The sequence below is a fragment of the Cyphellophora europaea genome, assembly GCF_000365145.1.
Source record: "Cyphellophora europaea CBS 101466 unplaced genomic scaffold supercont1.6, whole genome shotgun sequence".
Classification (NCBI taxonomy): domain Eukaryota; kingdom Fungi; phylum Ascomycota; class Eurotiomycetes; order Chaetothyriales; family Cyphellophoraceae; genus Cyphellophora; species Cyphellophora europaea.
The window spans coordinates 298142-315088 of record NW_008481812.1 but is presented as its reverse complement, the minus strand read 5'-3'; the positions used below and the strand labels follow the sequence as shown (position 1 = coordinate 315088).

At 54.7% G+C, this 16947-nt stretch overlaps 7 protein-coding genes across 7 annotated transcripts; 5 read left to right on the top strand and 2 right to left on the bottom strand.

Annotated features, from left to right (window-relative positions):
• Window positions 1–441: 441 nt before the first annotated feature.
• On the top strand, window positions 442–1239 carry HMPREF1541_06324 (uncharacterized protein; the record flags this gene model as incomplete). The annotated part of the gene is made up of 1 exon (XM_008720660.1): window positions 442–1239. The coding sequence occupies one exon, from the start codon at window positions 442–444 to the stop codon at window positions 1237–1239; it is 798 nt and encodes a 265-aa protein (XP_008718882.1).
• Window positions 1240–2354: 1115 nt separating this feature from the next.
• HMPREF1541_06323 (uncharacterized protein) lies at window positions 2355–2965 on the top strand (the record flags this gene model as incomplete). Its single annotated transcript, XM_008720659.1, has 2 exons — window positions 2355–2673; window positions 2730–2965. The coding sequence occupies 2 exons, from the start codon at window positions 2355–2357 to the stop codon at window positions 2963–2965; spliced, it is 555 nt and encodes a 184-aa protein (XP_008718881.1).
• A 125-nt stretch (window positions 2966–3090) lies between these two features.
• HMPREF1541_06322 (uncharacterized protein) lies at window positions 3091–3963 on the top strand (the record flags this gene model as incomplete). Its single annotated transcript, XM_008720658.1, has 1 exon — window positions 3091–3963. The coding sequence occupies one exon, from the start codon at window positions 3091–3093 to the stop codon at window positions 3961–3963; it is 873 nt and encodes a 290-aa protein (XP_008718880.1).
• A 1307-nt stretch (window positions 3964–5270) lies between these two features.
• On the top strand, window positions 5271–6530 carry HMPREF1541_06321 (uncharacterized protein; the record flags this gene model as incomplete). Its single annotated transcript, XM_008720657.1, has 1 exon — window positions 5271–6530. The coding sequence occupies one exon, from the start codon at window positions 5271–5273 to the stop codon at window positions 6528–6530; it is 1260 nt and encodes a 419-aa protein (XP_008718879.1).
• A 1197-nt stretch (window positions 6531–7727) lies between these two features.
• HMPREF1541_06320 (uncharacterized protein) lies at window positions 7728–8344 on the top strand (the record flags this gene model as incomplete). Its single annotated transcript, XM_008720656.1, has 2 exons — window positions 7728–7966; window positions 8167–8344. 2 exons carry the CDS (start codon window positions 7728–7730, stop codon window positions 8342–8344), a joined length of 417 nt encoding a protein of 138 aa, XP_008718878.1.
• Window positions 8345–9009: 665 nt separating this feature from the next.
• On the bottom strand, window positions 9010–9552 carry HMPREF1541_06319 (uncharacterized protein; the record flags this gene model as incomplete). The annotated part of the gene is made up of 2 exons (XM_008720655.1): window positions 9010–9085; window positions 9230–9552. The coding sequence occupies 2 exons, from the start codon at window positions 9550–9552 to the stop codon at window positions 9010–9012; spliced, it is 399 nt and encodes a 132-aa protein (XP_008718877.1).
• A 908-nt stretch (window positions 9553–10460) lies between these two features.
• On the bottom strand, window positions 10461–13019 carry HMPREF1541_06318 (uncharacterized protein; the record flags this gene model as incomplete). The annotated part of the gene is made up of 1 exon (XM_008720654.1): window positions 10461–13019. The coding sequence occupies one exon, from the start codon at window positions 13017–13019 to the stop codon at window positions 10461–10463; it is 2559 nt and encodes an 852-aa protein (XP_008718876.1).
• Between the last annotated feature and the right edge of the window lie 3928 nt (window positions 13020–16947).

The window sequence follows — 16947 nt, the reverse complement described above, 5'->3', positions numbered from 1 at the left end:
ATATGCTCTGTTTCTGGTGCCCCAATGTGACCAATCGCTGCGTCTATACTTTAGGCTTCTATCATTTCTATACTCATCTGAATACAAGAACCATATTCCTTCATCGGATGTGTTAGCTGATGCTGGTGTGCACCTTCTGTGATTGGCCAGCATGCCCGTTGAGTACCTTCTGTGTGTTGATTCGCTTTAGCTCGATGAACGGCTCTGGTCAACCATTGAAAAACTTTGCATCTACTCGAAAGAGGTACTCTTTGAGGGTGAAAGGTACTCAGGATATGAATCGTAAGCATACTCCGTCATATCGTAGACTTCTCTCTCTTCCCACAGCACTCCGCAGCAAAGCAACAGGTTGAGTGACTTCAAACTCTCACACTCACTCAACACCACTTTTTCATCACCACGACATAACACCACACTACCCCACACCACACCACTGCAAAGATGTCTTTCAGCACGATGAAGAAGTCCACCTTGAAGGAGTTCTCCGAGTTCGACCTCATGGCTCCACCACGCGAGCGAAGAGGACCAAGAAAGGACCCCAAGGACCTCCACAGCCCCGCAATGTCGAGGGCCGCTGCATCCGGTCCCAAGCGGACCATCTCCTCCAACGAAGAGTTGCCGCCCAAGCCAGCTCCTCCCCCCGGCCAATGTGCAATATTCAATCAGACAACGCGAGAGTGGGAATTCCGGCCCAAGAGCCAAAACGCCGGAAAGAGGTTCGCCCCCTCCTTCCCACCCAGCAACGAGGCCGCCCGCCTCAAGGAGGGTATCCCGCTCCCGTCCTCGTCCTCGTCCTCCTCTGAGGACGAGCTCGAGGTATTTGGAGTCCTCCCTGTCCGCAAGCGGCGGAACCAGAACAGCAGCGACGGGCCCGCCATCCCCGTCCGGCCTCGCAAGGCCAAGAGCCCGCCAGCCATCTTCCGCTCCCGCGCTGGCATACAAAAGCCAGCCTCCACCACACCTCGCGGCTCCTTCGCCGCCGCCAGCAGCAGCACCAACACCTACACCAGGCCTCGTCCGTTGTTGGAGGTCGAAGAGCTGAAGCGCAGACAGACTTCCCTGCAACAGGAGCTCGAGAGCGTGGACGCCGGCCTGCGCCTCTTAGAAGCGGCGCAGAGGCAGGAGGATGTGGTGGCTCAGCGAGAGACGATGACCTACCAGCTGGCCAAGACGTTGACGAAGAGGGATGCGTGCAGCAAGTCGAGTAAGGGAGGAGTATGGTATATGGGAAGACGTTGAGAGGAAGAGAGGACAGTCGAGGCAGGAGTTGAAGGGGGAACCTCAGAGTGAGAGTGTTGCCTGTAGGATGGCAATGGTGGACCCTGTTGGAATCGATAATGGAACAACTACGAAGAGGGATTTTAGGCATCGGTTTTGAATGTTTAGCAAGGCGTTTGAGGTGGCTTGTGGATGTCGCAAAAGATTCTACCGTCGATGATTGCACCTCGAAAGATGTATAGACCTATGAAAGCAGGCATCAGTCGTCTGCTCCGAGTGATGAGTCTTGACGGACGAGCTGTTGACTGTCTTCTGTGCTCTCGATGTCCTTTCAAGCATGCCAGCCTCCATCATCGCCACATCATCTACCACCAGACCAGACTGAGTCCTGACTCTTCGAGTCTTGTCTCGTTCTTCACTGCCATTTGACCCTCGCATGACATGGGATTTGCTACGAGCTTGCCGATCTGACGTTTGAATGACAGGAGCTGTAAAACCAAGGGCGAATTCAATTTGCTTGTCGATTGCTAGCTGCACCGTCTTGGCTTGTCAGAGTTGCAAACAGTACAGCGCCGAGCAGTCAAGCAGTATTCCCGTCCAAATAGTCGCAGATTCTGTGTTGATTCTAACAAGAGCCAGATGAGCTATGCTGACCATCAAGGCTCACTGGTGCTTCGGCATTGGTGTAGTGATCAGTCAATATACGCTAAAATTCCGCTTGGGTGCTCGAGTATTACTCACCGGCCTCTGGCATTTCTGCGCAGGTTCACTCAGCAGATCACTCTCCGAGGTGATTTTTCTCACGAGGCAGGATGCTCATCTCTGGATGGATGGGCTGCTCCTGCCTGGTGGGAGGCTGTTGGCTCAGGGAGTGACAACAGTGATGCCCCCAGCCTCCATATTCCGCCTGCGTGACTTTTTGTCACGAAGTGACGCGACACGCGTAAATGAATGTAATGTTCATCAGATGGTGCACTGCTTTGTACTTTCCCAACTGAACGCTTCCACTTGAAACATCGTTAGATATCGACGAAAGCCAACGTTTCTCGTTCCATCTGCTCGCATCCATCGAGCCTGTCTGTTACTCGTCTCCCAACCACAGTTCTCTTCCAGACTAAACGATACAACTACTCACCATGCCTCAGCCCGAAATGGTCATGGTCCCCGGCGTGAACGGCCGCCCTGCCGAGTTCCTCACTCGCAAGGCTAAAGCCAAGCGTGATGAGCAAGAGGCTTGCCGTAAAGAGAAGGATAATGAGGCTGAGGCTCGTCCTGCATCTAACAATGCCAGCGAGACTTTCCCGAGCAGCAACATTTCCGACCGAGAAAATGATCAAGGGAGTTCCGCGGAGGCTATGTTCTCTCGAACCTCTCCTACCACGTATGACTCGTGCTCCGATCGTCTCAAGAAAGACGACATCGACGATAAGCTGTCAAAGAAGATTGGTGGCAAAGGTATGTGTTGTCATCCTCGTCCATTTTAACAAGCATACAGTACTAACATGACTCAGTCGCCAAGAAAAAGCCACGGAAGCCATACGACATCGGCAAACTTCGTCAGAACTTTGCTGGTACCGTCTATGGGGACGACCGACGCTCCGCGATCCAGTATCGTGCCCAGAAGTGGTCATCCCACTCGCGTCGCTACAGAGATAGTTCGAATGGTGAAGAGAGCCGAAAGCACACACTTCAGATTAGCGAGAAGGACAACTCCACTCCAGGCCAGACCAATCTCGTCCCTCGTTAAAACGCAAGAGAACTGATGTGGGTGTTGACCGGGCCAACAAGAAGATCAAGCTTGAATCTTCTCAAGACACCAAGGCTTCTCCCACAGGCTTAGTGAGCAAATACAAGTCAGACCCCGGTCCCGGTATGTCGAAGGCTGCCAAAAAGCGAAAACTGTCCGCGAGCTTCGTCGAGGCGGAGAAGGAGGACGTGACAAGGAAGAATGCCAAGCCCACCAGCCTTTGTAGACACAACAACTCTTCCTATGTCAGTGGCATCGCCAACATTGTCGAAACCAACGCCTGTGATCTCTTTTCGCCAGTGTGCAAAACCACCGAAGACTCCAGCATCACCAAGAAGTCCGGCATCTCGAGGGCCTCGGATGACAAGAGGGTTTCGAATTCACTGCAGCTCACGCTCACAGCCCTGTCCCAACTTGCCAACTTTCAGCGCATTGAAAACTCCAAGTCCGATGCTTCTGCCGACAAGTGGCCCGCAATCTCAAAGCTTTCGCGGGATGAGCTCGCCACACTATTTCCGTTCGCTGCGTACGGCATCACGTCCGTGGCGAACGAAGCGGTATTGCCACATGACCACCCACCGACCATGGCAAGTCCTACCCATACCCTCGTCGCTCGTGATACGATGGGTAAAGTCGTCGACCTTGCGTCCCAAGGATTCGATGGCCCATTCGCTGCAGAAGCCGAGCGTATCAAACAGTCGTTCCTTGTGCGCAAGGTCGAGCACTTGTCGGGTACAGGACCCGGTTCGCTTGAGAAGCACACCGCTTTCATCTTTGATGGCGAAGAAGAAGACATTGCAGCCATTAAAGAAGCGAAAGCCAAGGTTGAGGAGCGCGAAGGTTGGCCTCTGGGTTTCTTGCAGAGCTTAGGAACTAAGTGGCTTGACTGCGTCGACCGTTTGTTCTTCAAGTTGAACGACAAGGACGTTGCAACTATTCAGCTAGCAACGGGGATTGAAGCCGCTGCTGCTGACGATGTTGGCGGTGCCGCTAAATAAGTCAACCGCACGTCAACTAATGCTGATACGACATCGACAGAACATCTTCGTGCAGCCTCTTGCTGCCGCGGATGAGTTTGATGCTCTGCAGAAGGGACAATGATGTAGAGAACAGGAGGGAAGGCTAGAGGCGCTGGATGCTAAGTGGATCTCGATGAACCGCCAAAGTTAATCGCGGACTATGCAAGGCCTGAAATAGGAGAGAGGCGAATTCATTAGTTACGACTGTCTTTGTTCTGACAGAATGATCTTGGGCGACGGTATGGCTTTGCTGTACTTTGAGCTGGATTGATGTTTTGGATTTGCTGCATCAACTGTGCGTGCTGACATGGCAGGGGATTAGGCTTGCTATCCGGGAGAGCGATCGGGGGCTCTGACTGGAGGTGCGCTGAGATCAATTAGGGGGGATAGCTCCTATGGGCTTCCCACCGAAGTAACAAATTCTGCCACAGCATCTCTGACTCGTCTGAATATTACTCAACGCTGGTAAACGCGCTGACCCTAACCTCGCAAGTCGTTGACCTCAACCTTCGTTCTACTTTGCTCCCGTCCAAGATACGATGCGCCCTGTGGCGCAGGTTGGTGTTAGATGAGCGCAAAGCCCATGCAAACGAGCTCCTGCCGGTAGGACATCTGGACGTCTTCCAGCATGGGTCAACTGTTGGATCACTCAGCTTGCTTCGCCAGCGCAGTCTCTCCTCACGAGATCGTAGAATGGTCCATTACAGCTGTACCTCTCTGCTCGGAGGCTCTGGCAAGGCGACGACGCATATGGCCGCTTGCTCGACAACAACACCACCTCCAAGAGCAGCCCGAGTCAAAACGCTTCCCTTCCCGCATCTCGCCTCGTCTTCCATCCACCACACCGCCTAAGAAACGGGCGGCAGGATACAAACGCGCATGGCAAACGCCTTCACCACGTGCTGACGCCCTGCGCTGCAAGGCTGTCGACAAGTGACGAGGCAACCACATTTGATTGGCTTCGTGCACCCTCCCAACCCCCCTCCCCTAAAGAGGCTGCGCCGCAAATCGACCCACCCCGCGAGTGACAGCAAGAGTGACGCGGTTCGTGAACTTTGAAAAAGCCTTCTTACTAACCGTGTGTCTCTTCTTGAACTCTTCGTACCACTTCTCGCAACAGACTTGCACTTCGATCTTGACAACCTTCAGACTCAGACCATTCGATCAAGTTTCTTTGACACACCGCACACCTCCGTTCGATACTTCCTCGAAGAGTCCGGTCCCAGGTCTTGAATTCCTCCTACTTATCAATCATCAACCAATATTGTGACTCCATACTAGTCACCATGTCTCCCTCCAAGTCCTCCCCCCTCGCTTCTCCCGCCGCTGCCTTCCCTCCCGTCGGTGAGAAGCGCAAAGCTACCGCTGCCTTCCACGAGGAAGAGCCAGCTTCGTCCCCTACCACTGCCAAGAAGCAGTGTCTCAAGTCCGTGACCAAAAAGCAAGTCACCGCTCCCAAAGTCACTGCATCCGATGTCGCTGCCGATGCCACCGTCGAAGCGGCCACCCCACTCCGCAACCAAGCCAAGGCCTCAGAGGTCGAGGTTTCTACCCCTCCTGTTGCTGGCGAGAAGCGCAAGGCTTCCGCCTCCAACACTGAGCAAGACGAGTCCAAGACTGCACCTTCCAAGAACAGAAAGGTCTCTAAAGATGAAAAGTTGCCAGAGAAGGATGCGACTTCCAACGAGATGGCCGAGGGCAAAGGCACACCGCAGCCCAAAGCCACCAAGCCGAAGACCTCCGGCATCTTGAAGCGCAAAGCTTCCGAGTTCACTGGTGAAGACGAGCCTGTCACCAAGAAGGCCAAGACAGTTTCTCGCAAGGACGGTAACTCCAGCCAGAAGGAGAACATTGATCCGGAGACTGGCGAGACGGCTCCCGCTCGCAAGAAGCGAGCTATCGGCCTGGAGAAGCGTACGCTGTCTGCTGACAAGATCAAGCATCGTGCGAGGCGGCTTGCGGAGCAGCGATTGGCTCGCGAGAGAATTGAGAGGTTGGAGGCTGAGCATCGTCGGGCTGTGGAAGAAGCGGCAAACGCTGAAGCTGAGCGGCTAGCCAAGATCAAGGCTGCGCATGCTGATTATCGCAAGAAGATCGCGGTGCAAAACAGGGCCGATGACTTCTGTTACAACATGGGCATTGGCGAGTTCATCTACCTCGAGCTCGACGAGCAAGAACGCGTTCTGAAGGAGATTGACGCCAGGGAGAGTCACGCACAACTCAAGCGCCTGGAGAAGAATGAAGTGTCTGCCTTGAAGAAGATTGAGAGGGATTGGGATCGCCGTGGCCAGCACAACAACGGCACGGCCATCAACAAGCACAACCAAGCGACGGCGTTTGCGAACTCCCTGATCAGGGCTGCTCGCAACGAACGAGAGAAGTTCGAGAAATCCCACGAGGCATTCTGCAAAGCCTTGGACCAGGAGGATTGGAAAGCTTTAAGTAAGAAGGATGCTGACCAACTCCAGAAGGGCGATCAGTACAATACCATCATGCGGCGCCGCCGGAAAACGTTGTTCGCTGGCAAACTGCCAATTGAACTCTGAGGTCAGCCGTGAGTCACGGGTCAAGAACCCTTCGTCGGCCAACGCCTTCTCTCCGACATCGACCGTTCACCACTCTAGCATACGACACCGAAGCCGTTCGACAAAAGCGAGAACAACCAAAAACAAGGTCGGAAAAGATGACAAACCTCACGAAAAAGGTGAACGAAACAAAGCAACCAAAAAACGATATGAAAAGTACAAACCTTTCCTGCATTGCGTTCTTATTCGATTCCGACAGGGCAGCGTTGCGTTCAGCAGACAGCAAAGTTGTTGATGATCGGAAGAAGGAAAGCTCTGCACCAGGAAGGATCGTGCGGAGGTGGGAAGGTATTCCAGAAACAGGATTGCTAGCACCTAGAGTCTGCAATAATGTCTGATCAAAGGGTACTGGTATGGGGGAAGCGTGAGAATGAAATTGCTAGCACCTTTGGTCTTGCAATACCGTTTTTGGAAACTGGCATTGATGGGTGAGAGCAAGAGGTTTTGGTACTGGCTGGCCAGCAGTGCCATCGTCTCTGCTGTCGCTGGGAAACTGGTATGAGGCGGCATGTCGAGAGGAGAGGTAGGAAAAGACCATCGATTGGGCAGCGATAGCGTTTCAAACCTCTTCGGGGATCATGCGCCGAGGGCACAGGAGGACGGAGGGATGATATTTGAATCTGCGGGCTGCTGGTTGGCATGCTTGATGAACGCGTTGCGACTGATTGACTATCGACAATTTGATATTTTGCTGCGTTTGGGAACGTGTGGTGTCTGGCGTTCAAAAGTTTGGCATACGTTGAGCGAGGACCATGCTAGGATGATATCTACCATCAAAGTCCAATGAAGATTTGGATGAGAGAATCCGAGATATTAATGAGTGTTCTTCCATCTTCGAGTGAGAGTAGAGTACAGTGCGTGTGGAGTGAGGAGTGATGCAGGGGTTGAGCCGCCCCAGTAGGACCAACCCGCTGACAGGTATTTTACCGCTTGAACAAGCCCAATCAAGCTTAATTCGGGGTCGAGTACGAGATCGATACCAAGACCCTATCGATACCGAGATCCCCAGACCGCCCCGCCGTGCCCACTGCTCGCCTATTGCTTGCTCCCGCTTCCTCCAATACACAGCGCAGCGCCGCAACCTCTCCTCGACCTCCACAACCGAGCAGCAAGCAACAAGCAGCACCTCCCGCACCAATCTCCCACGCTCCCGCCAAAATGCACTCCCTCTCTGCCCTCCTCTCCCTCGTCGCCCTCACAACGCTCGCCAGCGCCTCGAACCTCGAAATCGACTACCTAACGCCAGAAATCACCTGTGACCGCAAGACCAAGAATGGCGATCAGATCAGCATGCATTACAAGGGCACCCTCTACGAGACAGGCGAGCAGTTTGACGCCTCGTACGGGCGCGGCCGGCCGCTGGACTTCAAGCTGGGCAGCGGGCAGGTTATCAAAGGGTGAGTTTTGTACTCCTGCCATTTAGTCTCTTGTCATGGTTCTGTGTGGGGAATTCGCGAAGGTCGACTGCGCGGTCTTGCCGGCGTCTTTTTGAGTCTGCAGCTTTTCGAACTTGTTGGTTCAGCACATCTCCCCCCCGTCTTCCCAAATACAAGCGAACAACCATTTGCTGACAACCATTCTCAATTTGAATCTACAGGTGGGACCAAGGTCTGCAAGACATGTGCATCGGCGAGAAGCGCAGGCTGACCATCGCGCCCGAGCTGGCGTACGGCGAGCGAGCCGTCGGGCCCATTCCGGCCAATTCGATCCTCGTCTTTGAGACGGAGCTCGTGGGCATCAAAGGCGTGGAGGCGCCGAAGAAGGCGGAGCTTTGAGGGCGACGTTGGCTGAGAGATGTGGGAAGAGCTTGGAGGCAAGCACCATCGTGGTCTTCGCTCGACTTGAAGAGAAAGGTGGGGAAAGAACATGTTCCGGGCTTTGCTGTAGCGCGGGGCGTGGATCGTCATGCAGTTGAGCACGAGCGGACATGGGAGCGTCGTGGTGATGAGCGATAGAGGACATATTCCCGAGAATCGGGCATGGATCTAAGGCTATACAAAACGCGCTCATAGACAACAGTCATCCGGCAATATAGACAGCGTCTCGAGGTCTAATTTCACAGAAGACTACGTCGCGATTGGCGGGCACGATAAGAACCCAGTTTCACTAGTGCACGTAGAAGCAAAAGCAGTTCAGTCCTTTCGATCGATTCCTTTCCATTGCTGTCTCATTGACAAAAAAAGAAGAACGCCCTCTCTCTGTATCTCATACCAGCCGATAAGTACCAAGTAGTAGCAGAGCCCACCCACTCTCACATGCATACAACTTGCGCGGCGGTCGATTGAACCTCGCGTCACCCATCTGTGAACCATCGAGTCTAAACCTTTGTATCGATTCCGTTCTTGTGTGTCTCTCTTTCGGAAGTATTGGTTCTCTTTCCATGGCGTATGTACATCCTCAGCCGGACAGCCAGCTTTCCTCCGGAAGCGCAGGTCGGCTCTCACTTCTGCGGATCCTCCAGGATGCCTTCCTTTTCCAACCGCCTCCTCGCCTCCTCCAAGGCCCAAGTCTGTATCCTGTAGCAAAGGTTAGCAAATATCGCAGCTCATTTACCGTTGGTAAAGTAAGCCAACCCAACACCGCCCGCCGCCTGCGTCGGGGCATCCCCCCCCAAAGAAAGCCAAACAACGCAAGGCTTTCGAAAGAAGGGCAAAACTCACGAAGTATCCTCCTTCATAGTATACGCCACAACCGCAATCACCAAGCTGCCACAGTACATAGTGAAGAACGGGATCTCCCAGCCCTCGCGCTCCCTCTTCTCCCCCGGCGGCACGCCCCACAGCCACCCGCCGGGCGGATCGTAGTGCGATTCATGACCGTGGTCGTCGTGCGAGGCCGCGGCGCGCTGCGCGTTGCTGGTGCTGAGGGCTCTGCTGGTGGCGGTAGCGCCGCGGATCGGAGTGCCTGCGGCTCGAGCGACGATGCTCGAGGGGCTGCGGGACGAGGCCGCACGGACTGTGCGGGGGAGGGCGCGTGGAAGCATCGTGGTTGGCGTGTCTGGTGGTTGAGACTGGGGTTGGAGGGGGGAGGGTTGAGGTTCAGGGATCTTGGCCCGCGGTGTCGGCGCCGGCGGTCAGTCGTGGCCAAAGGGGCGCCAAGAACGTGGTTGAGAGCTGCACAGCTGTCTAATGGACCAGCTGGAATGCAGCGAAGGCGGTTTGAGGGTGATGGGGTGGGATGTAGAGGGTAGATGGTTGGGCTCGGGTGCGGTGACTGCAGGATGGAGGTTGCGTTCCAATGCCAAGCCCGGACAAGGCTCTGACTAAGGTATCGGAGAAACGGCAGCTACGTCAACCACAGCGATTCCCTGAGCTGGGAGTTCACAGCTTCAAGTTGTTGCAGCAGAACAAAAAAGACGATACCCTGCTAAATTGTCTCGAACCATTCATTGCTCCATCCATCATGTACAATGATCTGCTTGTCCTCGTTGACGGCGTTACTAATCGACGTCATCCAGACCTGCTGTATTAGAGTGCTGCCAGAAAGGCTTCTCTGCCTTTCAATCCATGCGTAAACTTTTTGGTTGGGTTCCGATTGACATCCTTTTCCACTGGCCCGTGTGAACCTCCAGTCTAGTAGTCGGCAAGCAATGCTTGCTCTTTTTGGGTTGTCCAAAGCAGACGCAGACGCAGACACGGAAAGAAAGAACAATCATCGCTCGTGCTCATCTCAGCCCCCGCCCCAGCGTGTTTCGTTAGTCCTCCCAAATGCATTGCCAGAGTCGTGTCTAGCATCTCCAACGTACCCATCGTCAGATGGGCCGACCGTGAATGCATTGTGCGCCGGTCCTATGCAAATAACGCGCCCATGCCTTTTTATGCTGCCGAAGGAAATTCAAATCATCATACTTTACAAATGCTGCTCCGCGTCTTCTGGCATGACCCTTTCCTTTTACACCTCAATCATCGTTAGCTTTAATGGTGGGGGAATCTCGTTCTCCGTGCCAACGCTTTCGCTCAGATAGCTGTTGGCACTGTGGCTCTTTGGGATACCAGCCCTCCTGAGAGGCGGGCAAGGAGATGTGTCGGGAGGGTTGAAGATGTGGCTAAAGGTCGGATCGTGCTGCTTTTGTGGTGTTCTTTCGGGGCTGACCTGAACGCCTTGGGCTTTCCGGACGATGTCCTTGAGAGCTCTCGTGATCACGCCGGCCTTAACAACCAGATCTCGGAGGTCTTGGGTATCAAAAGGCAGCTTCTCGCGCTGAGCTCGCACCTGTGGTGGTGTCAGGTCGATGTTGCCTCGGTGTTGGTGAATGGTCTGTAGAAATGTCTTTGCCTGCGCTAGACTCTCGCCCCGCGGTCTGGTAACGCTGGGTGGGGTCGCAGGTCCAGATGTCGACCGAATGCCAAATGAGTCTCGCTTCGAGTCTTCGGCGCTGATGCGACGACTGCTTGGGGAGGTATCGTCGCCAAAGATGTCTGACGAGATCGGGGACCCGGGTCGTGCGGGTACCTCGTCTTCATCGTTGAGAGTGGCCAGATTGATAATGTTCTCTGCGTCCTCCCAGAGCTGCCGGGACTGACTTTCCAGAAGATCCAACTGGGCGCCTTGCGTCCGGAGCCGTCTGAGCTCTTCGACGAGCATCATAAACTCCTGAACTTGTGAGAATTGTTGATGCACACTCGCTTGACGATCAATGATCGACTGTGGGACCTTGACACTTCGCGTAGAGTCTCGGGGTCCGAGTTCTTGACTTCCACCCGCTAGCTCGAGCGGCGGAGTATCCTCTTCAGTGTCATCAAACTCAAAGTCCTCGCTCCATTCCTCACTGACAGGCTTATTGCCTAGACCCCAAGTTCCGAATTTCGCATTAGATGCAGGAATTTCCATATCAGCTCCACTGTCGCGGTTGACAGGGACACTCTGGCTGCGCAAATGGACGGCGCTGGGCCCCTTGCGACCAGCTGTGCGACTGCGGCCTTGTTCATCGCCTTGCTTGCCATGAACTGTCTTCGGCCGCGGACTGATACCACTGCTCACATCTGCTAACGGCTTTTGATTCTCGGACCAGTCGAAGATTGATGCACGTTTGGTCTCAGAGTCGTAGTCAGCATTCAGTAGCCGAGCAGTTCGACGGACAATCGGGCTGTCAGCACCCATCGCAGCATTTCGCTTGCTCTCTTTATCGGACTTTGGCGACCAGTCGATAGAACCATCTTCGTCCATCTCAATGTCTTGCGAGACTGAGAAAGCGAGCCCCTTGGATTGTGGAGGGCGACGAACAACACTCGACCGTGGTGAAGATCCAATAAGGGTCGCAACGCCGCGTCTGAATGCGACGGGCGTGGCGTTCAGCTCCTCCACGCTGCCATATGGATGTTCTCGCACAGGTGTAAGTGTTTGAGGCCCCTCAGAATCCATTCTGTCGTCAAAGTCGTCGTCAAAACCTCTAATGCCTATACCAACATTCTCAGACCATGCTGAAGTGCCTCTGGTACTCTGCAAGTGATTGTCGTTGATGGTACTCCGCTGCATGAGAGCCTCCAGAGTGTGCACTGGAGCACCGGTATGTTCCGAGTTGGATTCGTCAAAAATGGTGTCGATTTTGGGTTGACGATGCCCAGATTGGCTGCTAACTGTGGCTCGGGTGGCCAAAGAATCGTAAGCAGTATCACTGTGGAAGTCCATGGATTCGTCATCTGAGAATAAACGAGTGTCGTTATCAGAACTGACGGTGTTGGGATCGGAGGGAGCGACTGAGATGCGTTTGTTAATAGAGGGGTTGGTGCGTGGGGCATGAGCTACGGGCGGGCTTGACGTAAAAATAGGCGTTCCGGGCGGGAGGTCAATATCAAACGTAGAAGTCCTCGACACCGGCGAGAGCGGAGATTGTTTAACTGGCAGTATCGAGCCATGTGCATTTTGGCTCGATATTCCGACGACAGGTTCGGTGAAGTAACGCTGCTGGCCATGTTTTCGAAAGGAGCTCAGAGACCTGCGAAGTCGCTGGCCGCGGGGAGCAGTGCTACCAATTGCAGGCGATGACTGGAAGTCACGGTAGGTGTTGTCTTGGTCAAGGCTCTGGCGTCGCACGGCACGAGCGTTGACCAGGGTAGGCTGCTGCGCGTACGATATTGAGATCGTGCGAGCGGTTGATTCGCGAGTCCCGGGGGTAGTAGGCCGCTTCCTCGCATAACCACTGCTGAAAAAGGGCCGCCACACCGAGGCACTTGACATTGGACGATCCTCATCTTGCCGATAGGCTTCACGGAGATTTGATGGAGGTGGCGTAGCTGTAGGAACAGTCATGAGGGAAGCCGAGCGCTGATGGCTTGTAGCCGGTCGACGGAACAGTTTCTTGGACGAGTTACTAGACATAAGGCGCTGTGATGTTGCACGCTTGACTAAGCGGTTGCTAGGCGGAGCGGCTGGTTGCACAGGCGTTGAGGTAGGTGTCATATCGAACTTGTACGTCGAAGGTGCCGGGCTCTGGGTATGGAGAGACGACATGGTCGAGAGGCGTCTCATCCATGATGAACGCGGTCTGGACTCATCTTCCTCCACCGCCGGTGCCTGGGGTGATGATCGAGAAAGGACGGATCTTCTGTTCGCCGAGCTAGAGCGGGACTGTGTCTCTTGGATGCCATCGGTTGAGCCTTGGTCAGAGTCGGCCGGGTATTTGCGTCGAAAGAGAGAAGTCGACAACGAACGGGGTACAGCTGGACTCCGAGGTTGAATTGATTCGACCGGGTTAGAGACCACTCTTCGTGAGGGAGGAGGCATGGGAGGAGAGTATGTGTAGGCGGTATCGCTTCCGGGAGACTTTCGCTTGCCAGGTCTCGTGAGCAAGGTCTCTTCACCAGCACCAAGTGCGAGACCTGCGGCAGCGAGACCGAGAGTGCCTAGGGCACATAGCTATGCCAGAAGTCAATTCCTGTTCCAAAGTCAAGTGGTAAAAGAGTGGAAGTCACCGTGGCAGTGTGCTCGTGTGTGTGGTCCATCATGTAGACAGACAGTGCCAACCGCTCGCAGTCCAGGAAGCGTAGTGACTGGCAGGGAACAGTAACTTCATCTCGCAGGCAACATCGAGGTGTAGACTGTTGGAAATTCTTGGAATGATGAGTGGGTAAACAGATCCCCGGACCGTTGTGCTGCGGCCAGACGCAAGGGAGGTAGAGGCAGACGGGGTCGAGACGCGGAGGGAATAGGTAGACGGGTCTCTCTCGCGATGGCACAACAATAATCGACAAGCAACTCGCAATCTCGCCTCTTCCTCAACAGCAACACGCTCTCAAAGGACAAGACTATTGCAGAGCAAAACGAGTGCGTGAGAATTGAAGACGGCAAGTGGACGTGGTAGAGTCGAGACGAGCGGCCCTCAGCTTCCCTGTTGCGCTTGGCTGCGGTGCCTGGCCTGCAGTGCGCTGGGGTGGCTAAATGGGCGGCAGACCCGCCTAAACAACCTTCCCAGATCTACGGCAACCCGGCCCTGTAAGACCTCGCGTTTCGTGCATTTTGGGCCTTCTACTGCAGCAGCTACTGTATGTATTCTTTGCCTAGTTCTACGCTTCCGCACGTCAACACGCATTCTCGACTTAGCGAATCTGGATCGTTCCCGACTGGAAGATAGCCATCGTCTTCACAGCTCTGTTTCCGTATTATCACAAATTCCTCACGGACGACGACATGTAGTGATCGCCTGAAGTGTTGCAGGTATCTGTACATAGCCAGGCACTGTGCTACCATGTTGTCACCCGTCACGCTGGGTGGCAGTACAGCCCCAGCACACAATCGAATTGTACTCGGCCGTGGGTGAAGCAAGCTAAGCAGGAGAGCCGCATAGCCGCCTGATCGTCCTGACCAAACCGATACACCGACTCGAGCACGCAAGGCTAATGGCAGGTAAGAGCAAACGATGAGGGCAGGGCGTGCTGATTTAAGCACGGCCTGTCCAACTTAGCAGTTCCAGAGCGGACTTTGACCGTAAGAATCTTACCGGAAATATCGGTGGTGGACCTGAACCGGTGGCAAGGTTTTCTGATGAAAGTTGGGTTGGCAACGACGAATGACACGGCAAAGCTCCAAGTTGGAGCGGCAGCGAGCACCTCCTGGGATCCATCCGCCAGGCGGGCATATCCTTGTCCAAGGAGCTGGAAAGTGTCGGATGCGGCAAATCCCCAGTCAAGAACAGGCAGTCAACCAGGAAGACGCGCCACGCTCTGCAGCAATAGTGTTGTGCCCCCCCACCAACAACCAGGATGCGTGACGCGACATGGAGGTGAAGTACGAGTGTCAGCAGTATCATGTTTTGGAGATGCTCGAAAAAGTCGAAACATAACAACAGAACAGGACCCCGATGCGGCTAGAGCATGCCTTCGTACCCCATGTGTGCCAACGCTTTGAGTCAAATCGGATGTCGCTCACAGTTCGGAGGCGAGGTCAGCCACGACAGCATTTGGCATAGGGTCGATGGGGTCCACCAAATCTATCGGCGACAGGCCGGAACGAGCAAGGAAGCAGAAGGATTCACAGCCAAGCGAGTCAGGGCTTGTCGACGCTAGAGCTAGGCGTGTCGGTAGAGGTACGCTGATCAGGTTTTTCGGGTCACTGCGTGCGTTTACTCGCTTAAGTGGTGCTGGCTTAGCGCTGGAAATAAGGGGCATGTCGACCTTGCATCCATGCAAATGGGCGTCACTATGGGGCATCTTGTCTTGCGCGTTGCAACGATAGGGCGGGATCTGGCGGGGTAGGGATACGACAACACCCAAGGTGGAAACTCAAGGCGGCAGACGAGAGACATGGTGAAATGAAAGGCTTTGTTTTGCCGGGATGGTTCAGCGTGTTGGACATTGCTCTCGTATCTTGCAAGGACTGCTCACGCTCACGCCACCCAGATCGCCGGTATGTATTGTATCCATCGGACGCAGGTGTAGACAGTCTCTAGTTGTGGCCGGGCCTAGCATGTCTTGCGGAAGTTTTATGTGAGATGGCGGCTGGCGGGCGGCCTGGTGCGGTCTCAGGCTCAGTTGGAGACCAGAAGGAACGTTATTTTGCCAATCTCTATCCCAGACGTGCTGACTTGTCCGTCAAGCGTAACCATGACAAGCAAAGTATCGCCGTGATTCCAAGGTCGAGAGCTGGCCGTCGTGCCGCCCCCAGCGAGAACGTGCAGTGCAGAGTTCCGGCAGCTTTAAACCACGCCAGCCACGACAGCTGGCCTGAAATCTCGCCTGAATTGAGCCTGAAGTCAGCCGGGCCTGGCGTGTCTGAGAGTGTCGCAAGGGCCCGGTTGGGGGATGGGGGCCGCATGGGCACGATGCGTCTGAGAAGTCTGACGAGCATCAATCAATTGAGTGCAACTTGCGCAACACGCCGTCCTACCGTTGACGTACCCACGGCTCGTCTCCAAGCGCCTACTCGCGTGCTCCAAGTTAGACCCCGGCTGTGGCTGAGACGTTTTTCATTCGTGGCTCACGACGCGTGTGGAAGACACGCTAGCGGCGGCACAAAAGCAAATCCGGCGCTGAGTTCTCTGAGTTCCCTGAATTGTACCTGACGTGCTTGTCCTTCGCTTCCCCGGTGAACCTTCCGCAATCATGACTTGCGCCCCTCGGCTCTTATGTGCATGCAGGGTGGATAATTAGCTTCACTAGTTCGGAGCTGGAACTGGAAAGCTGGTACATGGGACACGTGCCCGAGTACTCCGTGCGAGGCATCAGTAAGAAAAGACCATCTCGTTCTCCGTACAAGCGTGACATCAAAGAACACGGCGGGCAGCGACTCCTTCCAGGGCGATGAAAGGTTTTCCTGCCACCACAGAGCATGCCACAACAGAAGGCAAGAGACATGGACTCGTCGACACATATGCCAGAGGTAAGCCAAATATTGCCTTGAAAGTACCACACCCTCCATCAAAACAATCTTGTCCAATCCCAACATTAGACTGGTCGACCAACGACACACAACACCCGCACTTTGTCTGTTGTGGGTGAGTGGAGGAGCCGACATGGATTTCCTGTCTTCGTTAAGCAGCACTGGTCCTAGAATGCCAGAAGCTCAAAGGTCGACCCGGGAGCCTGGCCGCGCTCTTGCACACTGGCAGTATAGGAGGACACGCATCAAGGTAAGATGTTAGGTGAATCTCGCTCGTCGACAACCCCCCTGCCAATATCGTGACAGGGGTCTTATACCAGAAGGGCGAGTACACCGACCCCCGCACGGAATTCGTCGCCGGCTGCTGCCACTTCAGCTGGGACTGCCACGGCCACGTCAAGTGGTGGCGCCACATCCAGAACACGACGGGATTCCAGAGCCCAGACCAGAAGCGCCTCGCCGACGACAAGACGACGTGCTGCCTGTTTCGCTATCAGAGCAGCTGCGAGGATCCGGTGACGGATTTGGAGTTTTTGAGGCGGGAGAGAGGGGGGGGTTACCTGGA